Source organism: Phyllobates terribilis, unplaced genomic scaffold (assembly GCF_046119375.1).
Source record: "Phyllobates terribilis strain yellow unplaced genomic scaffold, ASM4611937v1 Scaffold_8__6_contigs__length_399053987, whole genome shotgun sequence".
Lineage (NCBI taxonomy): Eukaryota > Metazoa > Chordata > Amphibia > Anura > Dendrobatidae > Phyllobates > Phyllobates terribilis.
In genome coordinates this window covers 180,573,582-180,595,259 of record NW_027362768.1, presented here as the reverse complement: position 1 = coordinate 180,595,259, position 21,678 = coordinate 180,573,582, and the positions used below count along the sequence as shown (strand labels likewise).

Sequence of the window (21,678 nt, the reverse complement as noted above, 5' to 3'; positions counted from 1 at the left end):
GCAAAACGCAGAGTTTTCCTTTTTATTTGCAAACATTGGGGAAAGTGCAAACTACGAAAAACTCGTGCTGATGTTTGAGGGACAGTCCGGATTTAGCACATTTGCCGCGCCATCACGTGTGCAGCGCTGTTTAGTCTCTTATCACATCTGACATTCCATGGATTCGATTCGCTACAAATGATTCTGTCTCCGCCCATTTGGAATGCAAATGTATCCACTTTAATTGTCCGGGCTGTTACTTAGCGACAATCACCTGGAAATAGGCGGACATGAAGGTGTTATCCACGGCCAGGATGGCGTCCTGGTGCTTGTGGATGATGTCCGCACAGCCTTGGATATCGATCACCGTTAGGGTCGGGTTCGTTGGGGTTTCAATCCAGACAAGCTTGGGTGCAAAAGAAAATACGTTATTGGGTAAATCCACGTTAATTAGTTCAGCTTTCGCTAATCTCTTCCCCTACGTGATCCGTCCTTCAGGTCAGCTGCAATGTGACGCACATGTCTGGGGTCCAGCAGCTCTGAAATGTCATTTATCAATACTTTACTTAAAATTACTCCATTTTAATAAAAATATTTTTTATTTTTATAGCGCCAACATATTCTGCAGCACTTTATAATTTTAAGGGGGCGGCTTGAACAGACAAAAAAGACAATTACAGAATAAGTGACGCGCCCCCTGGGCCAGTGTTGTTTGGGGGATACCCGGAGCCGGATCAGATGGGGGTTGTAGTCTCCGAGTGGCGGTGACCCGGTCCGTGCCCAGGGTGTCAAGCTCAGTGTGTGGCAGTCCTACAGATGTTACTGGATGTTCTTTAGTGTCGACTACGCCACCCGTTGATTTGCGGTCACTACGGCCGCCGCTGCAGCAGGGTCCGCTGAGGCTGGTGGTGTGTGTGCAGCTTCGGGTAGTATAACCCCCAACGGGAGGGGTATAGCCTCAGGGGGTCAGTTGTAGAGGGTGGTGGTTGTGGTGGTGCAGTGAGAGTGGTAATAAGACTCCGAGTCGGGCTGTGCAGTTCAGGGTTTTACTTACTGCTTTTGTGTTGGTCACTCCGGCCTTGAGTGACCGCCCGAGCCGTGCTGCGTCCACCAGGTCCTGGACTCGGCCAACCCCCAGGTGATTCTGGAGCGTGGTCCTGAGCTCCCTTTCTGACTTGTCCTTCTCTCTGGCCTTCCCCACCAGGGATCCACCTAAGTCCGGCTCCCTCGGGCCTCTTGTTGGTAAAACCCTTGTCTCTGGGTTCCCTGACCCTATTCACGGTTTGCCTTCCGGGTGGATTTAGTGGGTGGTCGTGGCAGATCCTGCCCATGACCTCCGGTCTCTGGCTAAGGATTAGGGCCCTCCACCAGCTTGGGATCCGGTACCCTTGTGCCAACTCTTCACCCTCTGGTCTAATTTTGGGTTCTTGGAGTTCCCTCTTCTCCCCCTCTGGGTCCTTCTTTCTCCTCTCTCTCTCTCTTGGCCTTGGAGCTGGCTGAGCTGCTCTGCTTCTCTGACTCAACTCTGACAGACTGACCTTGATCTAAGATGGTTCCCACCTTATATACTCCCTCTATGTGTGAGCTCAGGTGACCAGCACCCAATGAGCTCCTAGCATTACCCAGACTGCTCCCCCTATCTGCCCCTACACTACTGGGATGTTCCACCCCCCTCCCACTCCAGCCAGGAACAGACACTGTCGTACCTGCACATTTCTCTAGTGGGAGTACCATTGGTCTGTCCCCCGGAAATGGGATGTATGTAGTGCATGCAGCCTACTGAGCTCAGTTCCACACTCCATCCTTACCCGGGAGTGGAATACCACACCTCTGGCTTGAGGTGTAATACCCCTGTAGCAGCCGAATCCTCAGGGTGCTACATTCCCCCCTGGTAAATCACAGCACGTCCTCGGGCTGTAAGATATAAAAACATCCAAAACATACAATTTTTTTTTTTCATAAACATAAACATATAAAACATCACATAAAACTTTTCATAAAAACTCTTCATAAATAACGTCTCTTGCTCCTCCGGCCACGGTGCAACTTGTGACCGGGAAAAGCGCGACAGTCTCTTTAAGAAAAACAACAGTTTACTATAAAACCGGTAGGGGGCGCCTTAGGAAGCGCAACTATATACAAGGGGAATATGGCCGCTCTCAGTCCTCGGCCAGGTAATGGGAATAGGGACACACGGGTTAACAGTTCACTCTTGTCCCAACGGGGACTTATTTAAAGCAGCAACAGTTCACTGTACCCCGATGGGTAACTATTTACAGTCTCTTTACCGTACTTTAACGACGGCGTCCTCCTGCTCCTTCTTTGGATTTAGACCCGTCCGGGTCCTCCTGCTCCTCCTCACACCGCAGCTCCTCCTCCGTCAGGCGATGTACATGGAGGGCGTAAGGTCCTTTGGCACATTTGTGCCGGGTGAACGTGACCTCGTCCCCTACGTACAGGTCACGACCTCTGTGTCCCTCCGGCAGATGGCTTTCTACGTCTCTGCGGGTGACAAAGACGTCGCCGGGGGTATGATGGTCTTTTATGAAGCCCCACACATGCTGCAGGTTGAATTTAATCACAGTCCCGGTGGTACGGGGACCATGAGCTGCACGGGGGTTCCTCCTGGTCCGGCTCTTCTGCTCCGCGCTCCTTATCTGTGCTTGTTGTTCCCGGACCCGCCTCTCTCTCCGCTCCTTCTCGAAGACCTCGAGCTGCTGGCGGCAGCACTCTGCACGCTCCGCTGCGGCCGCCCGAGTCTCCTGAGTGAACCCCATGAGGTCTCCTCCGGTGGGGTCCCACTCAAACTGTGCCTCCTCTAGCGGGGGCTGGGTCCTCCTGACGGGCTTCGGAGCCGGAATCAGGGGCTCATCTAGGGGTCTTTCTTTCCGGAGTCGGGGATGGTGAAACTCCGGTGGCCACACAAAGGGCTGCCCATCCGGGCACGTATGCTGGGCGAACAGGTCCTCACCCAGGTGCGGTACTTTAGGTGTTATGGGCGCTGTGGTGGTAGCGGCGCCCGGCTTGACCAGGCCTTGCGACCAGGCTTGGGGCACGCTAAAGGAAAAGGGCACCGTAAGAACGCCGGCGCCCGTGGTTACTCGGCCCTGCGACCAGGCTGGTGGCTCCGCGGAGGTAGGGGGCGCTGTTGGAATGGCGGCGCCCGGGGGTACTAGGCCTTGCGACCAGGCCAATGGTATTTCCTGCTTTGCCGCGCTCAGGGTCGAAGCGCGTGACGTCACAGGGGTCGCGGCCGCGGTTTCCGGTTGAGGCCTAGTCTGCGGCGGTGACGATGCAGCGACGGGCACGGCAGGGGGAATTTCGGGCTCTGCGACGGGGAGCTGGGGCAGGCACGCGGTTTCCCGGCTCGGGGTAGAGACGTCCCCTTTACCTGCCTCCATTCGTTCAGCTCCCTTCTCGGCGCCGTCTCCGGCCTTCACTCCTCCTGCACCATCCTCAGAGGCGGTCTGTCTCCTCGTCTTGGGTGGCGTGCTCCGCTGACAGGTTTCGGTCCGCTGGGCCATCTCTCGGCTCCACTCCGCCAACGTCTCTCGCTGCACCCGGGCCATCCTCCGTGCGAGGCCCTCCAGCGCAGTCTGTGCACACTCCCGGTCTCGGGGGAGCTGTGCCAGGACCTCCACTAGGCCTAGTGGGGTTGTGGCTTGTAGCAGGCTCCTGACCACTGGGTCGGTGCTGCCTGACTCTCCCTCCATCTCCGGGTAGGCTTTCTCTGGACTCCTCTCCAGACTTCTTGTCTCCGGGTGCGCTCTCTCCAGACTGCTCCAGGCGACACCCATCTTCGTTCTCCTGTCCTGTCTCCGCCCACATTGAGGGTGGTCCCGGGGCAACTTTGTGATTGTCAGTTCCAGGGGCAGTTCTCTCACGCTGATGGACACTTCCAGCATCACAGTCTCTGTTGGTGGGCGCGGTTTCCGCTTTTGGCGCCATTCTTCGACCTGGCCCACGATGGGAGGTGACCTCTTAACACCCTCTGGCACGCCCATAATGGCGTCCGCTCTTCCAAGGCGGGAAATCTTTGGAAATGGCGGGAATCGTCTCCCAGTGGCGGGAAACTCCATGGATGGCGGGAAAAAGCTGCAAATGGCGGACAACCGGCGGGAAACGACCTGTGATGGGGTCCGTTGGCGGGGACCCTCCGGAACCGGCGGGAGACTTCTTTTTAAGGTAACGATGAACTTTTCTTCAGGCACGCAGTACCCGGTTGTTGCGGGCACGTAATCCTGCCGACTGCGCCAAAGTTGACGCGCCCCCTGGGCCAGTGTTGTTTGGGGGATACCCGGAGCCGGATCAGATGGGGGTTGTAGTCTCCGAGTGGCGGTGACCCGGTCCGTGCCCAGGGTGTCAAGCTCAGTGTGTGGCAGTCCTACAGATGTTACTGGATGTTCTTTAGTGTCGACTACGCCACCCGTTGATTTGCGGTCACTACGGCCGCCGCTGCAGCAGGGTCCGCTGAGGCTGGTGGTGTGTGTGCAGCTTCGGGTAGTATAACCCCCAACGGGAGGGGTATAGCCTCAGGGGGTCAGTTGTAGAGGGTGGTGGTTGTGGTGGTGCAGTGAGAGTGGTAATAAGACTCCGAGTCGGGCTGTGCAGTTCAGGGTTTTACTTACTGCTTTTGTGTTGGTCACTCCGGCCTTGAGTGACCGCCCGAGCCGTGCTGCGTCCACCAGGTCCTGGACTCGGCCAACCCCCAGGTGATTCTGGAGCGTGGTCCTGAGCTCCCTTTCTGACTTGTCCTTCTCTCTGGCCTTCCCCACCAGGGATCCACCTAAGTCCGGCTCCCTCGGGCCTCTTGTTGGTAAAACCCTTGTCTCTGGGTTCCCTGACCCTATTCACGGTTTGCCTTCCGGGTGGATTTAGTGGGTGGTCGTGGCAGATCCTGCCCACGACCTCCGGTCTCTGGCTAAGGATTAGGGCCCTCCACCAGCTTGGGATCCGGTACCCTTGTGCCAACTCTTCACCCTCTGGTCTAATTTTGGGTTCTTGGAGTTCCCTCTTCTCCGCCTCTGGGTCCTTCTTTCTCCTCTCTCTCTCTCTCTTGGCCTTGGAGCTGGCTGAGCTGCTCTGCTTCTCTGACTCAACTCTGACAGACTGACCCTGATCTAAGATGGTTCCCACCTTATATACTCCCTCTATGTGTGAGCTCAGGTGACCAGCACCCAATGAGCTCCTAGCATTACCCAGACTGCTCCCCCTATCTGCCCCTACACTACTGGGATGTTCCACCCCCCTCCCACTCCAGCCAGGGACAGACACTGTCGTACCTGCACATTTCTCTAGTGGGAGTACCATTGGTCTGTCCCCCGGAAATGGGATGTATGTAGTGCATGCAGCCTACTGAGCTCAGTTCCACACTCCATCCTTACCCGGGAGTGGAATACCACACCTCTGGTTTGAGGTGTAATACCCCTGTAGCAGCCGAATCCTCAGGGTGCTACATAAGCATAACTCAGATATTGATAGAAGTGAGGGCCCTGCTCGCAAGCTTACAGTCTATGAGGAAATAGGGGGGGACACAAAAGATAAAATGTATAAATAATGTGTGATAAAGCCATAATATGCTAAATAGGGTCAGTACAAAGCACTACATGAACTGGTCACCAGCCAGTATGTGGACAGTACAGACAGAGGCTAATCAGTGCATGGATGCTATGAACATGATTTTGAAGAAAATTTTGATATGGGCCAAACTATGACAGTTAGATAAGTATGTTAAGGCGATAGGCCAGTCTAAAGAAATGAGTTTTTAGGGCATTCTTAAAGCTGTGGGTATTGGGAATTAATCGAATTGTCCTGGGTAGTGCGTTCCAAAGAATTGGTGCAGCACGTGACGCGCCCCCAGGGCCGTGGGGTACTCGCCGGCCGGGCCTTATGGCTGCTTTAGGGGTAGATCATCACGGTGGCTGGCCCGGTCCGTGGCCCAGGGCGGTCACTGAAAAAAGGGGAATTATTAGGGGATTTTGTCGTGACGCCACCTGTGGTGTCTGGTGAGGATCACCAGCGCTGCAACAGTCCTCTGAGGCAGATGGTAGGGCAGCTTGTGATGGAACGGCTCCCCACAGGTGGAGCAGGCCTCAGGGCAGTGTAGGGGAAGATTGAGGAGGTGCGCTGGGCGTTGTAGTGCAGGGAGGGAAATGGTACCGGCGAAATGAAGGAGCGGAGGCAGTTAAGTGCAGTCATCCGAGTTTACTCACAGTTCCGTTCAAGTTCCTCAGGTGCACAGTACTGATGCAATCCTCCCGCGTCGCACTGCGTTCACCGGGCAGGGGTTCAGTCCTTCCTCAGGCAGCTCGGGTGCACCTGGCAGAACCCCACTTTCACATGTACCTTCCTAGACCGACTTCACGCTGGGTCTTTACTCCCTCCTGCACTGTGCTTCCCACTGTGAATCCTGTTTGGGTGCTGTGAGGTCCCCCCTGTCCGTCGGAGTTGCTCAGACCTGCTCGACCTTACTTTTGGATTGAAGTGAGAGTTTGGCTCCCGCTATAGAAGTCAGAAGCCTCTGGTTTTTCCAGCCGAGGCTTGAAGCTGCACGACTGGGCCAGGGGCCGGTCCCCTTCTTGCGGCCTAGATCCTCCTGACACTTGGCAGGTTCGGGGTGTACGGGTGCCGCCTGCACTCGCCGTACCCCCTAGGATCCCTTCAGTAGAACGGAGCCTACTCCCTGCTCCCCTCCTGGGCCTCAGTCCTGGGCCCTTGTAGTGGAGCAGAGCTCCTAGAGAGACTCTGCTCCCAGACTGCTCTCCAGCTACTAGTCTGACTGTCTATTCTAAGATGGCTTCTTTTTATGTCTTTACTGTATGAGTGCTCCCATGAATTACTTCCTCCACCCACTGGCTCCCCCTACCTTTGGGTTCCCCCCACCCCAGCCAGGGTCAGGGCTCAGCAGAAAACTACATTGCGTCTTGCCCCTCCTGCTGGCCTGGGATAGTGTAGTGTTGGATGTAGGTGTTGGGGTTCCATGCAGCACTCCCTCCCTACCTGAGAGAAGGGAGGCACCACACCTCTGGGCGAGGTGCAGTACCTCTGTGGCGACCGAACCCTCAGGGGCGCCACATTCCCCACTGGTAAAACACAGCATGTCCGCAGGCTGGAACAAAACAAAAACAAGGATATTTGACATACAAAATTTTTGAATGCATTCGCATATAAGACTGTAAAACATTCTTCCCTTTATGGGAGGCACATCACTTTTAAACGTTACATTTGTAAAACATTATAAGAGCACTTTTCATATAAAACATTTTCAAGAGAGTTTCTGCACCAGGGTGCAACAGCAGCAGAATGAGGGACCCGTCCGCAAACCCTCAACGTAGGCCCTGGGCATGGCTGCAGGGCATAGATGATCCAGATACTGGACCTCGTCTTCCGCCACGCCAAACGGGTTTTTGTTCTGAGGTAAAGATTGCACTTATAAAACCAATAGGGTGCACTTTAAGAAGTGCTAAACTTTTTACAATAGAAAGTTTGTAGGGAGATCACTGTCCTCTTCCCTATTGTCTCTATACCCTTATGGGTACCTAAGAAAACACATTATTATTCAACATGTTAAACTCAGCACCCGGACTGGTGGCTATATACAGTAATGCTGTCCCAGTACTACGCCTAGTACTGGGGACCCCTCCTGGGGTATTCTTCGTTTTTCCCTAACCCAGCCGGGTCAAGAGGGACTTCCTGCAGCGGTGCATCCTTGCTGGCATGGTACACTTGCAGGGCATACCAGCCACGCTCACCATGGTGCCAGGTGAATGTGACTCGATCTCCCGGATACAGGTTCCGGTCGGGATGGCCTTCTTCCAGCTCAGGCTCCACATCCCGCTGGTTGACGAAAATGTCCCTGCTGAACTCGGGACTACGGATGAAGCCCCACCCAGCCTTCAAATTAAACTTAACGATGAGGCCTTCCTCGCGGGGGCTGGGGTGGGCTGTCTGCGCCTGGCGGACTTGTGTGGCACCCCAGAGGGTCTGGTTGCCACAGTGGTAGTAATACCATGTCTGGGAGCAAAACAGGGGTTTCCTGGTCAGGACTACATTACATGCAACACCTCCTGCCCCAGACCAGGAAGGGGATGACCCTGCCCTTTATAACTGGGTCTGGAAGCGGGGTTAGCTCAGTTAGAGTCTAGCAGTTAGAGTCTAGTGTGAGGAGTGAAGTAGGACACGAAGGAGCAAGGAGCTGAGGACTGGAGCTGGCAGAGCTCGTTCTGGCCGGAGTACATACAGAGAACCGGACACCGGAGTCCGAGGCTGTGGGGATTGCATACCCAGCAGCAGAAACCGTATGGCAGGAGATTGTAGGTCTCCTGGCCCCATCAGAAGCCCGGAGACTCAGCCACACGAGAGGATCAGTGCTGCCACAGAGGAGCGAGGAATACACGGGATCCGAGTCGCCAGCCATACGGGTGAGCACAGCACGTTACACTAGGGGACGTGGGCTACAACACGACTATAAGCGGGATAGCCAAAGAGTACAGTCAGAACGGCAGGCCTACAACTCCATCTGGCCAGGAGGATTCTAGGATTGCTCCCAGACTGACCAGGCCCTCATCCCTAGCAAGTACTCCCGTTGGGGCCTATATAATTGCCACCAGTAAAAACCCTAGGACTGCACTGCAACGACTCCGTGTTGTCATTACTGATCCCGGCACTATCACCCCCATCATCCATACACGCTGCCCTGAAGCTCCACTCTTCCTGTGGGGAGTTACATCACCTTGCTGCACACACCACCAGCTTCAGCGGATTGCTCTGCAGCGGCGGTTCCCAATAACCGCATTCCACAGGTGGCGTAGTCGGACTATATATAACAGACACCCATAGACTACCCTGGTTTGACCGCCCTGGGTCACGGACCGGGTCGCCGCCACGGTGACTACAATCCCCAGCATCTACAGGCCCGGCTCCGGATACCCCCCACGGCCCAGGGGGCGCGTCACTTGCGCCTTGGCGGACTTGTCGCGGGCCTCCAGACGTTCACTGCGCGCTCCCCGCGCGCGTCGCTCCCTCTCTAATTGCCGGAGCTCCCGCCGGCAGAATTCCTTCCTCTGCAGGGCGGCGGACTCTGTTTCCTGGGTGAACCCCATCAGATCTCCCCCCCGGTTGTCCCAGCATAACTCCTCTCCGCCGGGGCAGGCAACCGGGGGTGCTGGCATTGGGAGGATCGGGCACGGCTGCTGATCCTCGTAGCGGGCCGACCAGTCAAAGACTGGCGCGCCGTAAATCCATTCCAGCGCCGGAGGCGGAGGTGGTGGGAGGGCTCCCAGTAACAGGCCCACGGCTTTAGCGCCCGGGACCAGGGGTTCCGGAAGGACGCCGTATGGGGGACCCTCCGATGCAGTGCACAGAGGTGGGGGTTCCGGAAAGGCCCTTGGTGGGGGGTTTTCGGGTTCCGCGCCCGGGGGTGGAGGTTCCAGGCTGCATAATGGTTATGGCCAGAGTGCGGCAGCATATGGCGGGGGCTGGGGCAGGAGGCTCAGGAGCAGGTCGGCGCTGGCAGCGCCGGAGCTGGGGATTCTCTCCTACCTGCTCCTGGGTTCCACATGGCCTCCTGGTTTCCTGTGGGCTCCACCGGGGCTGGTGTGCGGCTGCTGGCATCCGGTCTCACTTTCCGGCGGGCGGCTAGTTTCTCCAGCAGCTCACTTTTCCACCGGGCGACCGCTGCCTGCTGGGCTTGCTCCACCTGTTGGCCCTGCTCGAGGACCTCGCTCTCGAGGAACTCCACATCCCCCGGGGATAGCTTCTCCATGTCTTCCTCCATGGTGGAGGGGGTGGCTTGGTGCAGCGGCAGGCCAGAGGCAGAGGCTTGGTTTTTGCTCCCTTCCATCTCGGCTGCCGGGTGCAGTCTGGCTAGACGGGTTGAGGCCACTCCCTGTCTCCATTCCTTTTCTCCTCCTCCTCTCCTCTTTTGGGGGCGGTCCCATGGCGATTTGCTGTCTGTCACTCCCTGTGACGGCCTTCCTGCCTTGACGGACACATCTATGCGGACAGTCACAGTTGCAAGGGGCAGGGTATGCTTTTGGCGCCCTTCTGGGACCCGGCCCACGATGGGAGGTTCCATATTGTTGTCTTTGATCACGCACATAATGGCACCCGTTCTTCTGGGGCGGGCGCCACATTCAATGTAGTAAAACAGTCCTTAGGCACACAATACCCGCTGATAACGGGCTGGTCACGCATCCTGTTCGTGACGCCAGAAGATGACGCGCCCCCAGGGCCGTGGGGTACTCGCCGGCCCGGCCTTATGGCTGCTTTAGGGGGAGATCATCACGGTGGCTGGCCCAGTCCGTGGCCCAGGGTGGTCACTGAAAAAAGGGGAATTATTCGGGGATTTTGTCGTGACGCCACCTGTGGTGTCTGGTGAGGATCACCAGCGCTGCAGCAACAGTCCTCTGAGGCAGATGGTAGGGCAGCTTGTGATGGAACGGCTCCCCACAGGGCAGTGTAGGGGAAGATAGAGGAGGTGCGCTGGGCGTTGTAGTGCAGGGAGGGAAATGGTACCGGCGAAATGAAGGAGCGGAGGCAGTTAAGTGCAGTCATCCGAGTTTACTCACAGTTCCTTTCAAGTTCCTCAGGTACACAGTACTGACGCAATCCTCCCGCGTTGCACTGTGTTCACCGGGCAGGGGTTCAGTCCTTCCTCAGGCAGCTCAGGTGTACCTGGCGGAACCCCACTTTCACATGTACCTTCCTAGACCGACTTCACGCTGGGTCTTTACTCCCTCCTACCCTGCGCTTCACACTGTGAATCCTGTTCGGGTGCTGCGAGGTCCCCCCTGTCCGTCGGAGTTGCTCAGACCTGCTCGACCTTACTTTTGGATTGAAGTGAGAGTTTGGCTCCCGCTATAGAAGTCAGAAGCCTCCGGTTTTTCCAGCCGAGGCTTGAAGCTGCACGACTGGGCCAGGGGCCGGTCCCCTTCTTGCGGCCTAGATCCTCCTGACACTTGGCAGGTTCGGGGTGTACGGGTGCCGCCTGCACTCGCCGTACCCCCTAGGATCCCTTCAGTAGAACGGAGCCTACTCCCTGCTCCCCTTCTGGGCCTCAGTCCTGGGCCCTTGTAGTGGAGCAGAGCTCCTAGAGAGACTCTGCTCCCAGACTGCTCTCCAGCTACTAGTCTGACTGTCTATTCTAAGATGGCTTCTTTTTATGTCTTTACTGTATGAGTACTCCCATGAACTACTTCCTCCACCCACACCCACTACTGGTTCCCCCTACCTTTGGGTTCCCCCCACCCCAGCCAGGGTCAGGGCTCAGCAGAAAACTACATTGCATCTTGCCCCTCCTGCTGGCCTGGGGTAGTGTAGTGTTGGATGTAAGTGTTGGGGTTCTGTGCAGCACTCCCTCCCTACCTGAGAGAAGGGAGGCACCACACCTCTGGGCGAGGTGCAGTACCTCTGTGGCGACCGAACACTCATGGGCGCCACACACGCGAGAAATCTTGGAGACCGGAGTGGGAGGTTCGGATTAAGGAGGATTTTAGTTTTAAGTCATTGGCAGAATGGAGGGCACGGGAAAGGTGGTAGACTGAGACAAGGGAGGAGATGTAGGGGGGTACTGAATCGTGGAGCGCATTGTGGGTAAGAGTGATAAGTTTATATTGAACTCTATATTGGATGGGTAACCAATGCAATGACTGGCACAGGATAGAGGCATCGGTGTAGCGGTTGGAGAGAAATATGATCCTGGCTGCTGCATTCAGGACGGATTGGAGAGGGGAGAGTTTAGTAAGAGGGAGACCGATTAGTAGAGAGTTGCAATAATCGAGGCGAGAATGAATAAGAGCGACAGTAAGAGTTTTTGCCGAGTCAAAGGTGAGAAAAGTCCTGATTCTTGAGATGTTTTTGAGGTGTAGATGACATGAACGAACGAGTGATCTGATGTGAGGAGTGAAGGAAAGATCTGAGTCAAAAATGACCCCAAGACAGCGGGCTTGTTGCTGGGGAGTAATGGTTGAGCCACAAACGGAAATGGCAATATCGGGCACAGGTAGGTTAGTGGAGGGAGGAAAGACGAGTAGTTCAGTTTTTGACAGATTTGATGTTTTTGAGGTGTAGATGACACAAGCGAGTGAGTGATTTGATGTGAGGAGTGAAGGAAAAATCTGAATCATGTATGACCCCCATTTTGCCACTAATTAAATAATAGGGCATTCATATAGACTCTTGTTCCTCAATAAATTTATTTTTATTGGAGGAAAGTCATGAGAAATCTAGAATAGAAGTCATATGCAGATTAAGCTAGAAGTGCACTGGGGTGTGGCCATGCACTTCATGTGTTTCTCCCAAGGGCAGGACTGTGTCGGCCCATCGTGCAAGGGTCTTCAAACGGTTCGGTAAATGATGATTGGCTACTGCCAAAAATTTTGGAGGCTAGATTGTTTTCTTCTAAGACTAAGGGTTCAACATGTGCACTTCTTAAAGGGGATTTCTACCTTTATAAACAAAAATAATAATAATAGTACTCCCCAAATAATTGCAGACCTTTAAAACAACAAGCACGGCTAGTAGTCGCTCTCCCCGGATCCAGTGCCGGCTCCTCTGCTCTGCTCTGGTCTTAGTGTATTGGCTACAGCGGTGATCTAACGACTACAGCACACGTCACCGCTGCAGCCAATCGCCTGAGTTCAACAACTCGTGCTGGCTACATCCCTTTAAAGGGATTTTCCAGGACAAATTTATAAGAAATATTTGGATGGTCTGGGGCTGACAAATGTCCACTGCCTATTGGTGAGATCAGTAATTGGACTCGCGGGGGCAGCTGCACCCATTCCCTCATTCTTCTCCCTGGGCTCAGGACCGCTGCAGCCCATCGGTCCAGAGTGATTCCAGGTGTGACTACGAGTCACGGAGAGCCGTCCTGAGTCACCACATCTCTTACCTTGGTATCTGGGGTGATTGCTGCTTCCAAACATTTCAGATCAGAGCAGTCAACGAAAGCCACCTTCAGGCCCATTTCTGCCGCGATTCTCCTAAAATATCGGTTTGTTCCTGCAAAGAAAAAAAATTATAGGGTGACTAATCTTATGTTATCCGGATATAGCATCACCTGTAATCAGTGAAGGACCCCATAGTCTATAGACATCAGATAAATGTCGGCCAAAGCCACAAATTTCAGACTGAACTGCCACCATCTTATGCATATGGGGGTACCTCGACTCTTCCCTGGTGTCAAATGTTGGGAGTGAGAAGGATGGGGCATATTGGAAGTAAACATGCCTGATCCCTTGAGCTGTCAGGAGATAAGCTGCTGCCAGAGGTCGGGAAGCTGCTTATTCCCCTCTCCCCATTGGGAAAACATGCACGCTCAGCCAAGCTTAGCATGCATGTGTATGGAGAGGAGAAAAGGAAAAGTGTCGGCTGACAGCTTCCTAAAGTGTGCGGCCAGAAAATGATACGTCCTAGATAGTTCTTGTTTGGCAATCAGGAAACTTTTTCTGATTTTGGACATTAATGTTGGGTGAATAAAGCTGGAAAAGTCTGAAGATTTTACTGAGAACACGATATGCCCCGACTTTAGCAGATCTGACATATTCTGTGGATTTCTGCACCGGGTGTTGGATCTTGGGTCACTTTCGGCATCTCGTACATTATTGTGCTTTAATGAAAGTTGTCCTGAGCCGTTACCTCCGTACACGTCGCTGGTGCAGATGATCTGGTCTCCAGCTTTCAGAAGGTGGGCGACGTTCAGTGTCGCCGCCAACCCGGACGCATAGGCCAAACCTGGACAGAAAGAAACGTCATCGTAACGAAACACCGAGGACGAGACTGCAAAAATACATCCAATATAACATTTCCCCATCTTGCAAAAAAAGAAGTTGTTAAACATATTCACAACACGTTCAGAATGCGTGGGGTTGTAGTGTGCAGGGCAGTCGCCGGCAGGCTGCACGGATGTGCCTGGTTGGAGACAACTAAAGCCACTGTGGGGGCAACTAGTGAGGAGCCATTAAGAATCAGCCATGGCAAGTCAACCTCTGAGCTTATGGTGCATTTAGTAGATAATTGGCAGATGAGCATTCGTAGGAACGTTCGTTCCCGAATATTGACCTGTGTAAATATGTTAGCAAAAAAATACGAACTTATTTTTGTTCTGATTGCACCGCGGATCAATGATTTCCTATGCGCTTGTGCACACAGGAGAATTTCCAAACAATTCACAGGTCCATGTGTAAATGGAAAAAAATAATAATATTTCAGCATGTACAATGCATGTAAATAGCAGCAGCTCGGGCAGCCGTCTGCCACGTGGATGAGCGCACAGAGCGGCACGTGGAGCCGGTCTTGTCTGCAGGGTGTGGACATGACGGTGTGTGAGGTTCAGCACTCGCCGGAGTGTAACCTTATCGGTGTGAACAGGACATGTGCTGCCAATAACATGATGCTGCCGATAACGTGCTGCCGATAACATGATGCTGCCGATAACATGATGCTGCCGATAACGTGCAGCCGATAACATGATGCTGCCGATAACGTGGTGCCGATAACATGATGCTGCATGGGGACAGTATCAGAGGCAGTTGTGTCCCCTTCATTGTCCTGTGTAAACGGAGGCAAACCAGCGCCGAACGCACTTTATATAGCTGGTCGGTACCATGGCGAGTAAATGCAGCTTTTGGGACAATCCCTTTGTCCTTTTTCCTTGGGTATTGATGTCTCTGGTTACTCATGTGCCATGAAAGGCTTTGTGCATGGAGTAACATCATCTTAAAGGGGGTGTCCAAAATTAGAAAAACATGTCTGCTGTCTCACAACCACCACCCACATCTATGTGCCCCATTCCCACATGTAATAAATGTTGTGTGGCCGGAAGCAGTTTACCTTTTTAATATTATTAGGGTGCAAGGAGCCTGAGCCGCAGGAATCTTCTGATCGCCGGCAAGGGCCTCATTCACTAAAGGGCAATCTGCATTGTTCTGCATTAAGGATTACTTTCACCTGATGCCACCTCGTACTTAGTGATGAGCTGCTGATGAGTCCCCGCCCAGTATGTTTCACGGTTATTAGACACCCAATAAAAAACATGCGGGGATCGCTCGTGCATGGCAGGCAATCGCCGCGAGTTTTTTTGGGCTGTATAACAGCTGCAAAACATATGTGGTGGAGACTCAAGCACCTGCGATACATACCCGCATCGGGTACATACCCGAGCACCCGAAGCAAACTCAAGTAGCGAGCACTTTTTGTAAAAATCCCCACCCAAGCACAACCCTAACCCCAATCCTAATACAACCCCAACCCTAGCACAACCCTAACCCTAACACAACCCTAGCCCTAGCACAACCCCAGCCCAACCGTAACCCTACCCCAACCCTAACCCTAGCCCTAACCCTAGTCCCAACCCTAGCCCAACCCTAACCCTAGCCCAACTAATGCCACCTCGTAATTAGTGATGAGCGAATATGTTTGAAATCCGATCTCAAAAGTTAAATTCGGGACGAATGTGGCACATTCGGATTCGTGATCGGAAAGGCGAGCATTTTTACTTAAATTCAGTAAAATCAGCACCATTCGGCGAATAAGTGCGGGAACGTGATTCCGAGGCAACTACAGCGTTTTAAACAGATTGGCTAGCATAGTGCTTGTGTATGATGAGCGGGGGGACGTGGTAGATGAGTGGTGGGGCTGAGGAGAGCTCAGAAGAGGTCAGATCAGCAACACGCTTGTAATCTTTTATATTTTTCCTGTAACTTTAAGTGAGGAAAGCGAAATCAGAGCGCAGGAAGCATCCACACTGTCCAGACACAAGTGCTTCTGCCATTGGCTGCTGAAATCACATGGTCCTCTCTATATAAGGAGCGGCCATGTTCCCTGATCGCCATATTATGCATGTCACAGCTTACAGACGCTGCTGCTGAGTGTGCTCCTATTTAATGAGAGATATTAGCTAGATAGATGAGCGCTTGTTTGGAAGTCTGATAGTGTAGATAAGTCCTCTGCTATGTGACTATGAAATCAACCTTGCAGCACTTTTTTTTTTCTTGTGCAATTACTGAGATTCAGACAGAAATAGCAGGGCCCATGCCATAGAACTGTGCTGTGCACTGCTTGTATTGTGCTCTATGCACCAGTATCCCTTCAATCTATTTTTTCACTTGCTAATGTGATATAGCAAGCAAACCCTTGTAGCCTACCTTTTGATTTTGTGGGGTTGAAATTCAGCTGTATGTAGACTCTGCAGAGCTTCTCAGTGCAGAGCACAAAAACCTTTATTTTTCATTTGCTAAAGTGATAGTGCAAGCTATAGTAGCCCACTTTGGCATTTTTGTGGGTGAAATTCAGCTGTATGCACAGTAAAAAAAAATGTCTGTTGCTAGGCAGAGTCCAAAATATTTTTTTCTGTCGCAAACGTGATACACTCTGCTAAAAGCCACCTACTACTTTAGTGGCGGTGAAATTCAGCTGTATGCAGAGCTTATGCAGAGTAAAAAAATCTATTTTTTTGATGTTCCTAACGTGATACAGCAGGCTGGATCTGAGTTTGAAATATCTTGGAGCAGGTATTTTATGTTATACAGGTTTTATCCACAGTAAAAAAAAATACTTTCTTCTGTTACTAATGTGATACAGTAGGGGACATCTCAGTTTGAAAAAGTTTGGAGAATATCTCCTATGTCCTATAGGCCTCATCCACAGTAAAATAAAAACTTTGTTCTTTTCCTAATGTTATACAGCAGGGGACATCTCAGTATGAAATAGTTTGGAGAATATCTCGTATGTCCTATAGGCCTCATCCACAGTAAAAAATACTTTGTTCTTTTCCTAATGTTATACAGCAGGGGACATCTCAGTATGAAATAGTTTGGAGAATATCTCCTATGTCCTATAGGCCTCATCCACAGTAAAAAATACTTTGTTCTTTTCCTAATGTTATACAGCAGGGGACATCTCAGTATGAAATAGTTTGGAGAATATCTCCTATGTCCTATAGGCCTCATCCACAGTAAAAAAATACTTTGTTCTTTTCCTAATGTTATACAGCAGGGGACATCTCAGTATGAAATAGTTTGGAGAACATCTCGTATGTTATATAGGCCTCATCCACAGTAAAAAAAATACTTTCTTCTGTTAGTAACATTATACAGCAAGCCATATCTTACCTTGTCATTTAGTGACGATAAAAATCAGGTGTGTGCAGAGCTATTGCAGAAGAAAAAATCTAATTTTGTTTTGCTAATAGTGTGCTCCTACCACAGTATCTGAGCAACATGAGTGGCAAAAAGAGAGGTCGTGGTGGAAGGAGGAATAGGCTTGGTGTTCAAGGTCTACATGAGGTAGGTCAGAGGCGTAGCTAGGGTTTCAGCTCAGGGGGAGGGCAAAACATCTGAGTGGGCCGCTAGCAAGGTAACCGTGTGTACGACTACGGTGGCACACCCTGATTGTGGGTAAAGAGGAACCTCAGCAAATGACCGCACTGTTACTGAAAATAAATCTCTATATAAAAACCAACACTAATATTACCACCATATGTGACCATATAGTGGTAGTTGCCAGACCTGCAGACCATACAAGTAATTACAGTACAGGTATATATAGTAACTTACAGCTGATGATCTTTCTGGTGGAGTAGTTCATTTTCACCTCTTTTCCATCTGGCCCAGACCGACATGAAAACTTCTAGTCACGACTCGTCTGCAGAGATTACAACGAAAACACATTTGACTTCTCACACATCCAGCCCCGTTCCCATCTATTCCCAACCTGCACAAACTCCTCATCCTGCTGATACCCCAATACACCGTATGTGTCCCTATTACTGCACCTGCTGTGTGGTACAATAACAGTGCTCCTCTCACTGCTCCGGATAATAATGGGCACCACTGTGCCCTTTACAAAGTAATAATGCCTCCTTTGTGACCTCTAGATGGTAAAATTGCTCCCTTGAAAATATTAATGTCCTGTGCAAATGCCCTAGAAAAATGTCCACATTTTGCCCCTTTGATGGTTATAATACTCTGAGTGCTCCTAGAACAATAATGCTTCTTAAGTGCCCACTTAACATTTAATAATGTCTACTGGCTCCTCATATATATATAGCTCCTCTAAATATGGTATAGTGGACCCATAGTACCCTTATATAGAGTATGATGTCCCCACAGCTCCCCTATATACAGTATCATGGACCCATAACTCTCCTATATACAGTATAATATCCCACAGCTTCCTTATACAGAGTATGGTGGGTCCACAGCTCCCATAAACATACAACCACCGTAAGTACATGAATTCAGCACCAGAACCACAATTGGTAAATTAATGCAGTGCCAGAACCACCGTCAGTAGATGAATACAGCACTAGAACCACACTTTGCCTCCTCTGCATACTGCCCACCAGATACTGTGCCTTCACAGTAACATCCCTCTTATACAATAACAGTCCCTATAACCCTCGGCTCTATAAGATGCTTACTTTTCCCACTTCGGTAGTAGGGTGACGGCGGCAGCAGGGTGACAGCCACAGTAGGGAACCAGTGGCAGAAAGGTGACAGCCTCAGCCGGGTGACGACCTCTGATTACTTATGAATTGGTACATTTTACATGATCAGAACCACGGTCAGATCCACTGTTAGTACATGAATCCAACTTCTTTATACTGTCCCCCCACCTCTCCATATTGTCCCAAAAGCTCTCACCTCCCCCCACGCTTCTATCTCTACATCCTGTGCCACCACTTTTCCTTATTGTTCCCCACACTCTCATCTGTCTATACTGTCCCCCCACGCACCCATCTCTAGATACTGTGCCTCCATATCTCCATATTGTCCCATAAGCTCTCACCTCTCCATACTGTCCTGCCATGCTCCCATCTTTACATACTGTTACCCCACTTCTCCATACTGTGCCCTCACTTCTCCATATTGTCGCCCACGCTATCACCTATCCATACTGTCCCCCCATGCTCCCATCTCTACATACTGTTACCTTTTCTCCATATAATTGTGGCGCCCCTGAGGGTTCGGTCGCCACAGAGTTATTGCATCTCATCCAGAGATGTAGTACCTCACTCTCAGGTAAGGAAGGAGTACGGCTCAGGACCCTAACACTGCATCCACTACACCACATTTCCGGGGGACAGGGCGATAATGCTCCCATGAAAGAGCACAAGTGTCCCTGATCCCTGGCTGGAGTGGGGAGGAACCACCTAGAGAGGGGGAACTATGTAGTGGGTGGGTGGAGGACGTAGATCCTGGGAGCACAGTAGTAAGAGGTATAATAGGTAGGAACCATCTTGGTTCATCAGTCGGGAGTAGAAGAGTCAGTGGGAGAGTTCAGTACCAGTCAGTCAGACTGAGGTGCTGACAGGGAGCAGAGGCTCTGTATGAGCTCTGCCCCACAGGCAGGCCCAGCCAGAAGGCCTGAGCCTGGGAGAGAGAGAAGAGGTAGCAGGACGGCTGCAGGAACAAGGAACCGAAGGGACCCCAGGGGTACGGGCCGTGCAGCAAGCCACCCGTACGCCTGCCGCTGCAAGGAGGTAGGGGGGTCAGGCCAAGAAGGGGAACCGGGTCCCTCAACCAGCAGAGACTACAGGGCTCAACTGGGAACCGGAGGCTGCAGCACTTCAAGTACAGGAGGCCGCCCACACCAGCCACCAGGAAAGTAGCCACATAGGGCCAGGGGACGGAACACACGTCGCCCGCCAAGGTCCGAGGACACTGGACAGAGGTGCCGCTAGGTGTGAGGTACAAAGAGAGAGGCCAGAGAGGACACACTGAAGGGGGTCCTGATAAATGCTCCAGAGATACCTGAGGGTCGACCGAGCCCCTCACTGCGTGAACACAGGCCACCGTGGGCTCCTACACTGGCTCTGTATCTGGAACTGCTACAATCGTGAGTAAAGACCTGGGACTGCACTATCTTACTCCGTGTCATTACTGACTACCTGCACCATAACCACCATCATCCCTACATGCTGCCCTGAAGCTACACTCTTCCTGTGGGGAGTCACATCATCTTGCTGCACACACACCATCGGATTCAGTGGACTGCTCCGCAGCGGCGGTTACCAATAACCGCAATCCACAGGTGGTGTAGTCGGACGCTGATATTTGTACACATAGACTACCCCCTTGGTTTGACCGCCCTGGGTCACGGACCGGGTCGCCGCCACGGTGACTACAACCCCCAGCGTCTACAAGGCCCGGCTCCGGGTGTCCCCACGGCCCATAATCCCCTCACACTCCCACTTTTCCATATGGTCTCCACTAGCTCCAAATACTCCATCCTGTTCCCTCATGTCTCCACATTGTCCCATATGCTCCCACCTCTCCATACTGTCCCCCCACTTCTTCATATTGAACACCCATTTCTCCATATTGTCCCGCAACGCTCTCATTTCTCCATACAGCCCCCCACCTCTCCATAATGTCCCCCACTTCTCCAAATGGTCCCCCCACTCCTCCATATTGCCCCCCATGCTCCCTCCTCTCCATACTGTCCCAACACTCCTCCATCTGGTGCACCCACCCCCATGCAGCTACCTCTCACAATATTCCACACTGCCCCATATGCAGGCATGACGCATTCTTTGCCGTTCAGCGGCTCAGTGATCTGACAGCAGCAGAGTGAGGTCAGCAGTGTGTGACCTCTTCACTCCACTGCATGTTGGGCTCAGGAGACGACGAGCACTCACCTCCTTCCAGCGCTGCACTGTTGAAGAGAAGTGAATATGTAGCACCCCGAGGACTCGGCTGCTACAGGGGTATTGCACCTCAGACCAGAGGTGTGGTATTCCACTCCCGGGTAAGGATGGAGTGTGGAACTGAGCTCAGATAGCTGCATGCACTACACTCACCCCATTTCCGGGGGACAGAACAACGGTACTCCCACCAGATAGATGTGCAGGTACGACAGCGTCTGTCCCTGGCTGGAGTGGGGGGGGGGGAGGAACATCCCAGTAGTGTAGGAGCAGATAGGGGAGGGACTCTGGGCATAGGTAGGAGCCCATTGGGTGCTAGTCACCTGGGCTCGGGTGTCAGAGGGAGTATATAAGGTGGGCACCATCTTTAGACAAGGTCCTTTTTGGGTCTGCTCTGTGCAGAGAGGAGCTCAGCCAGAGAGGGCTGACAGGGAGCTGCGGCTCCGTCTGGGCCCAGCTCCAGAGCCAGGCCTGAAGCAGAGAGAGAGAGAAGGAAGAAAAGGAACACAGAGAAAGGCCCAGAGACGCAAGCATAGAGGGAACCCTGAGATCCCACGAGAGAACTAAAACGGGTGAAGGGTTGGCAGAGAAGGGTACCGGATCCCAAACTGGTGGAGGTTAATCATCCTTAGCCAGGAACCGGAGGTCGTGGTCAAGCTTTGGCACGACCCCTCGCCACATCCACCAGGAAGGCACGCCACATAGGGTCAGGGAAACCGGAGAGAGGTTTTGCCCCCATAAGGCCCGAGGAAGCCGGACAAAGGTGGGTCCCTGGTGGGGACGGCCAGTAGGAAGGAAGAGAGGGGAGCTCTGGACCACGCTCTGGAATTGCCTGGGAGTTGGCCGAGTCCCTGACCTGGTGGACGCAGCACGACTCGGGTGGTCCTACGGTGCACAAGGGACCTGATAAAGAACTGTGAGTAAAGCTTTTGAAACTGCACTCCCCGCCTCAGTGTTCCGTCGTCACACCTGCACCATCGGCACTGGGACGCCCGCACCATCACTCCCATCATCATCTCTAACAGATCTGCCCTGAGGCCATACTCCTCCCG

The 21,678-nt window shown here is 52.6% G+C and overlaps 1 protein-coding gene across 2 annotated transcripts in view; it reads right to left on the bottom strand.

Moving 5' to 3' along the window:
• LOC141156475 (cystathionine gamma-lyase-like) overlaps positions 1–21,678 on the bottom strand; it is a 47,605-nt gene that overhangs the window by 11,814 nt on the left and 14,113 nt on the right. For both annotated transcript variants that reach the window (XM_073642677.1, XM_073642678.1), the window contains exons 2-4: positions 13,618–13,713; positions 12,872–12,981; positions 254–385 (exon numbers count right to left, since the gene is read on the bottom strand). In XM_073642677.1, coding sequence (XP_073498778.1) covers positions 254–385; positions 12,872–12,981; positions 13,618–13,713 — 338 coding nt within the window. The remainder of the gene's footprint in view (positions 1–253; positions 386–12,871; positions 12,982–13,617; positions 13,714–21,678) is intronic.